The following is a 6,496-nucleotide window of genomic DNA, read 5'->3' on the forward strand; positions in this document are numbered from 1 at the left end:
GGGTGGCCGCTTGGCCACAGGAGGGCAGCAGCGGCCCTTCCTGACCCCACCCCGAGCACCTCTTAACTTTCCCGACGCCGGTCCTCCCCTAGGGGATTGAAGGCTGGGCAGAGTCTGAGTCCACCCGGGTCGTGCTCGCCCCACTCGCCCGGCTCCTCCGCAGTCCAGGAATCTCCTCGTGGCTCTCCCCGACCTGGAGGGGTGGACGCCCCTGGCCCCCAGTCCCCGGCCTGCGGAGGGGGCCGGCGGCTGCGGCCCTGCGCGGGGCCGGGGCGGGCCGAGCCAAGGGCCGCCCCCGGCCGACCCTCCCCGTGCCGGGCCCGCCCTCCCCGCCGCGGCGCTGGAGGAGGGCGGGGCGGGGCCCTGGGGTCAGTCTGAGCCTCCGGCACCGGCCGCGCAGCTGGAGGCGGCGGAGCGGAAGGTACCCTGGGCCGGGGCTGCGGGCGGTGGGGCGTCTTGGGAACTCGTCCCCGGGAGAGCACTTTCGCTTCCTCGCTGGCCCGGAGATCGGGGCCCGTGCGAGGAGGGGCTTCAGCCTGGGCGTGGACCCCGTTCCCTCCAAGCGGAGTCGGCATCCGGGCTGGGCGGTGGTCGGACCGCGTCGGCCCCTCCGCGGGCTGCAGCGAGGGGGCCCGGACCTGCCGGCAGGGGCTCTGGCCTCCTGAGGTCCGAGTCGGAGCCCCTTCCCCTCTCCTCCCAGCTTCCCGGAACCTGCCCCGCCGGGCGAGGGGCGAGGGAACCTCAACTCAGACGCCCCAGCCCCCAGGGTGGGCGGCCGCAGGGGACCTAGAGTGGGATGGGGTGGGAATTCCTCCAGGCCAGGAGGGAGGTATGGCGGGAATAGGGGCGGGATGTGACCATTGGGACCTGCCACTGTTCGGCAGGGTCTGGACGCCGCCCTAGACGGTTCCTGGAGCCCGCTTGTGTTGAGGATAAGGGAGATGGGGAAGGATCCAACTCTGTGTGTGGTGTGTGTGTGTGTGTGTGTGTGTGTGTGTGTGTAGAGAGAGAGAGAGAAAATGAGAATGAGAATCCTCCTTCTTCATACTCGAACCAAGAAAGAGTATCCTGGGGTTTGGGACTGGGATCCCGAGGCCGAGTCCCGCCCTCACTCTGGTTTTAAAGTTGAGAATGCAGTATCTCTTGGTATCTCCAGAACGGATTCCTTCCCTAGGTGTAGGGTGGGTCGGCAAAGTCAACCGGCCGCTCTGGATCATCTGGGAATTCAAGAGAGCGATTGGAGAGAGGTCTGATGTATCCACACTGTGTTGTCTTGGGGAAGGCCCCAGAAGTTCCAGGCTCCATTTCAGGCCCTGTGTGGGGCTCAGTTGCCCCTCTTAAGGGGTCAGTGGGACAGTCCCTCTGGGGCTGCCTCTCACAGGGAGTTGTCCATGCCATCTTGGCCTTGGGCCTAGTGTCCTGGCCTGGGGTGCCTGCTGTTCCGGCCCAATCATAGCCTGGAGGGAAAGTCTTCTAATTGGGCTGGAGGCTCCAGGTCCCTTAACGCATGCCTCAACCCGGGGTTTCTGTCCTCTGCATCCTACCACTCTGGTGCCGTCTGAATTGCCCTGCTGGGGGGACAGCAGTGGCATACTCATGCCTAAGTGACTGGCTTTCACCCCAGTAGTGATTGCCCTCCATCAACACTGTCCACCCCAGGTTGGGGCTACCCCAGCCCATCTTTACAAAACAGGGCAAGGTGAACTAATGGAGTGGGTGGAGGAGTTGGAAGAAACCCCAGCGTCAGTCACCGGGATAGAATTCCCAAGGAACCCTCTTTTTAGAGGATGGTTTCCATTTCTGGAGGCGATCTGCCGACAGGGTGAATGCCTTCTTGCTTGTCTTCTGGGGAATCAGAGAGAGTCCGTTTTGTGGTGGGAAGAGTGTGGCTGTGTACTTTGAACTCCTGTAAATTCTCTGACTCATGTCCACAAAACCAACAGTTTTGTGAATGTGTCTGGAGGCAAGGGAAGGGCCACCCAGGATCTTTGTTGAAGGGAAGAGGCCTGGGGCTGGAGTATTCGCTTCCTAAAGGGCAGTGTGAGGTGGTGGTGGGGTGTGGGGAGTAGAGGCGTTCAGTCAGCCCAGTTTGACAGGATGTGGGACTGAGAGAAAAAGCTAGGTTTGAGGCTGAGATCAGGTTACCGTCGCTTTCTTAACTGCTCCCTGCCTGGTTGGTGCTGGGACTGGCCCTCATTTGTCTCTTCTTTTGGGGCTCCTCCCAGCCCAGACTCTAGCCCCCTCCCCCTTCCCAACAGCCTTGACTTCATCTCAGCTCCAGAGCCCGCCCTCTCTTCCTGCAGCCTGGGAACTTCAGCCGGCTGGAGGTCAGTTCCCCTCCCCAGGGAAGGAGGAAGTGAGGGAAGCTGCGAAGGTGTGATGAACTGTGCAGATGCTCGCCGTGTGTGCTGGGGGTGGGGGACACATGGAAGCCCGGGAAGCTGACTCCTTGCCCTGAGTCACAGGGAGGGGTGGGCAGGGCATGCGGGTGAGCTGGACTGAGGGAGGAAGGGGCTGTTCCAGAGTGGGTGGAGGTGATTCCCTGGTGGATTCTTCTCAGTCACTGTGCTGTGGTAGATGTGTGGCTCCCTACAGTGTGGTCATTGTCCCCTGCCGGGGGCTGAGTGACCCAGTGTTGCTGGCAGGCCTAGGAGGAAGGGGGGAGGAAGGCAGCCTGCCCAAACTCGAGCTGTGGGCATTGCTGGGACTGAGCCTCCTTTGTATTACTTGGGGCTTTGGGGACCGGGTTGGGTGGACCAGGGAAGCTGGCTGGCTGCTACCCCTGTCCTCTGTCTGGGTTTCCCTGCTTCTGCTCTCCTTCCTGCCGCTGAGGTGACATGTCGAAGAGGCACGACTTTGAGTCACACAGTCCTGCTTTGGGTGCTATCCCTGCCCCTTATAAGCCACAGCTCTGAATCTGTGTCTTAACCTCACTGAGCCTTAGTTTCCTGGTTTGTCAAAATGGAAAGTGCACCATCTACCTTCCAGGCATCTGGGGACCGAAGGAGATAATTCCTGCCAAAATGCCCGACAGAGTGCCTGGCACCTAGGGGCTCTATAACTATTCTTCCTTTACCCACCTACCACCTGGTAGCTGGTTCTGCTACTCTGGTCCTAGAGAGGGACTCCTCATTTGTGACTGGACAGTTATGACTTGTGCTGAGGGACAGTCTGTTCTAGATTGGACCTTAGAGATTATTAAACTGTAAATGCATCAAAATCCTGGTAACCAATGAAGTCTGACTCAAAACCCTGATGTGTGAAGTAGATAGAAGCTTGCTCCCTGGACGTCCCGCATCCCTGAGCAGCTCTTTAGCTACCTGGAGTCCCCAGGTTGGCAAGTGGATTAGATTGAAACTCATGTTTTCCAGCTCCCAAGTGGGGTCATTATCCATCTCCCACCACTGTATTCTAACCCATCGAGGGAGACCTGTCCCTGACCCAGAGATTAGGAATTTCAAGCTCTGTTGTCGCACAATTGGTGTTTTGCCAGAACATGCCTGAGCAAGCCCCTTGTCCCTTTGCTAGATGCCTCCGTTTCCAGGGAGGTTTGGGGGCCCTAGAGAAGTGTTTTTGGACTTAATGGTTTTCCTCAAATCCCCAATACGCCTTTCCTGGCAGCCCCACCATGGCTGCAATCCGAAAGAAGCTGGTGATCGTTGGGGATGGTGCCTGTGGGAAGACCTGCCTCCTCATCGTCTTCAGCAAGGATCAGTTTCCGGAGGTCTACGTCCCTACTGTCTTTGAGAACTATATTGCGGACATTGAGGTGGACGGCAAGCAGGTGAAGGCAGAAATGCCCTTCCCACCCCACCCTGAGACCCCGCCCCCCAGTCACTGAATGACCTAGTATGTCCTTCCCCATTCCTACCCCTGTCCTTGCTTCATTCTCCCTGCTGGAACCAGTAAAAGTTAGGAAGTAAATCTGCAGTCTTAAAAAACCTGGATATACTTTCTGGTTCTCCCACAGACTGGCTCTGTAACCTGGGCCGAGTCCCTTTGCCTCTGGGTTTAAGCTCCCCCACCTGCAAAATGGGGATGATGGTAAGACCTCCCTCAAAGGGTTGTTGTGAGAATTAACCAAAATAATGGTGCTCACAGTGGCAACTCAAGGGTCAAACACGTCTTAGATTTAACAAACTGACCTAATTTATGTTGTGGGACAGTGATTAATATAATGCCTGGCGCATAGCAGGTGCTCAAATAAAGAAGTTCAGTGAGCCCGAAGGACAGTGGTTTCAGGGGACCTTTGGGTGGCACGGTTGGGGCCCTCAGGCCAGCTACTCACTGGCCCTGTGTGTCAGGTGGAGCTGGCTCTGTGGGACACAGCAGGGCAGGAAGACTATGATCGACTGCGGCCTCTCTCCTACCCGGACACTGATGTCATCCTCATGTGCTTCTCCATCGACAGCCCTGACAGCCTGGGTGAGGGGATTGGAGGGAGGGGACTGAGAACCCCTTGGAATCAGCCAGAGGTCTCGTGCCTTGGCCTGTCTTCAGTCATCTTCAGAGGTGGGGGTGGGGATGCAGGGGAGCACTCAGGCCCTGTTGGTCTCCTTTACTGTGGTAACTGGCCCTCTGAGGGCATACTACTGTTGAGGTTTTGAGCTGTGAAAGGGACCATCATGCGGAATGGCTTCTAAGACTGCTCTGGGAAGATGAGGGCCCCCCCAGGGGAGCTTTCTAGCTTAAGTGGAGGCACCGACACCTGTTGGTGCATGTCTACACAGAAAACATTCCGGAGAAGTGGACCCCAGAGGTGAAGCACTTCTGCCCCAATGTGCCCATCATCCTGGTGGGGAATAAGAAGGACCTGAGGCAAGACGAGCACACCAGGAGAGAGCTGGCCAAGATGAAGCAGGTGGGTACGGCTGCCAGGCTGGAGCCCCTGGGGAAGAAGGCACCCTCTGAGGGGTTGCAGACGGGCAAAGGGAACTTCTCTCCAGCTACTGCCTTGTGTTAGGGGAAACAGTAATATCTCCTGGTGAGGGAGGACCCATAGGGTTGTGTCTGATGAGGTATCAGAATGAAGTGACTTGTCCAAAGTCACTTGGCATTTTTATTTATTCCAGTTAATTGTCCATTCCATTCAGAATTGGGACTATTAAGATGATTAAGAAAATCTGCCCTCGGGGAGACAGCTTATGTTTCACTTGGGGTACCCAGGCTGTGCCATCAGAGTGCCCCTGGGGGAGGTGTAGGGATGTGGATGCAGGAATGAGGGCAGGCATTGTGTAAGTGGCTGGAAGAAGGGATGTGAGAGCTGGCTTATTCAGGGACCTGTAAGTGGCTCTCTAGCCAGAGGACTAGAGTTTATTAGAGAAAGCTGTGAGGATAAGAAATGCAAAGATAATTATGGCAAAGTTTCAAACTGGGGAGATGTTAGGTCTGTGTGTTAGGAAAATAATTCTGACTGGAAGAGAGTGAGGATGGAGGCAGAGCAGTCGGGAGGTGGGAGACGCTCATTCAGGCAAGAGAACCAGGGGCTGTGTGTGGGAGGAGGTGGGGCTGCATGGGAATGGAGGGAGTAGACTGGAGGGATTTTTGGATCCCTGGCCACGAAGCTGCCCAGGGTAGCTGGGGCCTGGGCGCTTTCTGGGTCAGGGCTGGAGGAGGAGGCATTTGTTCCAGCTGCTACACTTATGGGTGAGGCAGGAGAGGTTCATGTAGTCAACAGCTTCCTTTGACCCCTCATCTTCTGTCTTCTCAGGAGCCTGTTCGGTCTGAGGAAGGCCGGGACATGGCGAACCGGATCAGTGCCTTTGGCTACCTTGAGTGCTCAGCCAAGACCAAGGAGGGAGTGCGGGAGGTGTTTGAGATGGCCACTCGGGCTGGCCTCCAGGTCCGCAAGAACAAGCGTCGGAGGGGCTGTCCCATTCTCTGAGATCCCCAAGCCCTTTCCTACATGCCCCCTCCCTTCACAGGGGTACAGAAATTATCCCCCTACAACCCCAGCCTCCTGAGGGCTCCATGCTGAAGGCTCCCATTTTCAGTTCCCTCCTGCCCAGGACTGCATTGTTTCCTAGCCCCGAGGTGGTGGCATGGGCCCTCCCTCCCAGTGCTCTGGGAGCCAGGCCTATGCCCTGCCCTTCCTCAGGGCCCCTGGGGATCTTACCCCCTTTGACCTTCCCCAAAGGATGGTCACACACCAGCACTTTATACACTTCTGGCTCACAGGAAAGTGTCTGCGGTAGGGGACCCAGAGTCCCAGGCCCCTGGAGTTGTTTTTGGCAGGGGCCTTGTCTCTCACTGCATTTGGTCAGGGGGGCATGAATAAAGGCTACAGGCTCCAACGTGTGTGGCAGCTTTCGGTCTTTCCCTCTGGGTGCTTGGTGTCCCATCTCTTTTCATGTCCAAGTTGCTTGCCAGCCTGGCCCCCTGTCTACAAAGCAGGCCAGTGGCCAGCAGGGTGGAGTCTTAGAGCAAAGGATGAGGTCATGCCTGGCTCTGGGCCAAGGAGGCGGGTGAAGGGAGTGGTCTGTAGCAGGGGGCTAAA

General features: G+C 57.4%; 1 protein-coding gene across 6 annotated transcripts; it reads left to right on the forward strand.

The window, feature by feature from the left end:
- Nucleotides 1-90: 90 nt before the first annotated feature.
- RHOC (ras homolog family member C) lies at nt 91-6,293 on the forward strand. 6 transcript variants are annotated; one of them, XM_054668838.2, is made up of 7 exons: nt 376-421; nt 1,175-1,247; nt 2,259-2,327; nt 3,622-3,784; nt 4,305-4,425; nt 4,731-4,861; nt 5,711-6,293. In XM_054668838.2, exons 4-7 carry the CDS (start codon nt 3,629-3,631, stop codon nt 5,882-5,884), a joined length of 582 nt encoding a protein of 193 aa, XP_054524813.1. In that variant the 5' UTR covers nt 376-421; nt 1,175-1,247; nt 2,259-2,327; nt 3,622-3,628; the 3' UTR covers nt 5,885-6,293. The 6 variants fall into 6 exon arrangements, with proteins under 6 accessions (XP_003308368.1, XP_003308367.1, XP_003308373.1 ...); XM_003308319.4 differs by lacking the exon at nt 1,175-1,247 and having other exon boundaries at nt 287-421; XM_003308325.7 differs by lacking the exon at nt 1,175-1,247 and having other exon boundaries at nt 300-421; nt 2,259-2,374.
- The last annotated feature ends 203 nt before the right edge of the window (nt 6,294-6,496 follow it).

The sequence above is a fragment of the Pan troglodytes genome, chromosome 1 (genome assembly GCF_028858775.2).
Source record: "Pan troglodytes isolate AG18354 chromosome 1, NHGRI_mPanTro3-v2.0_pri, whole genome shotgun sequence".
NCBI lineage: Eukaryota > Metazoa > Chordata > Mammalia > Primates > Hominidae > Pan > Pan troglodytes.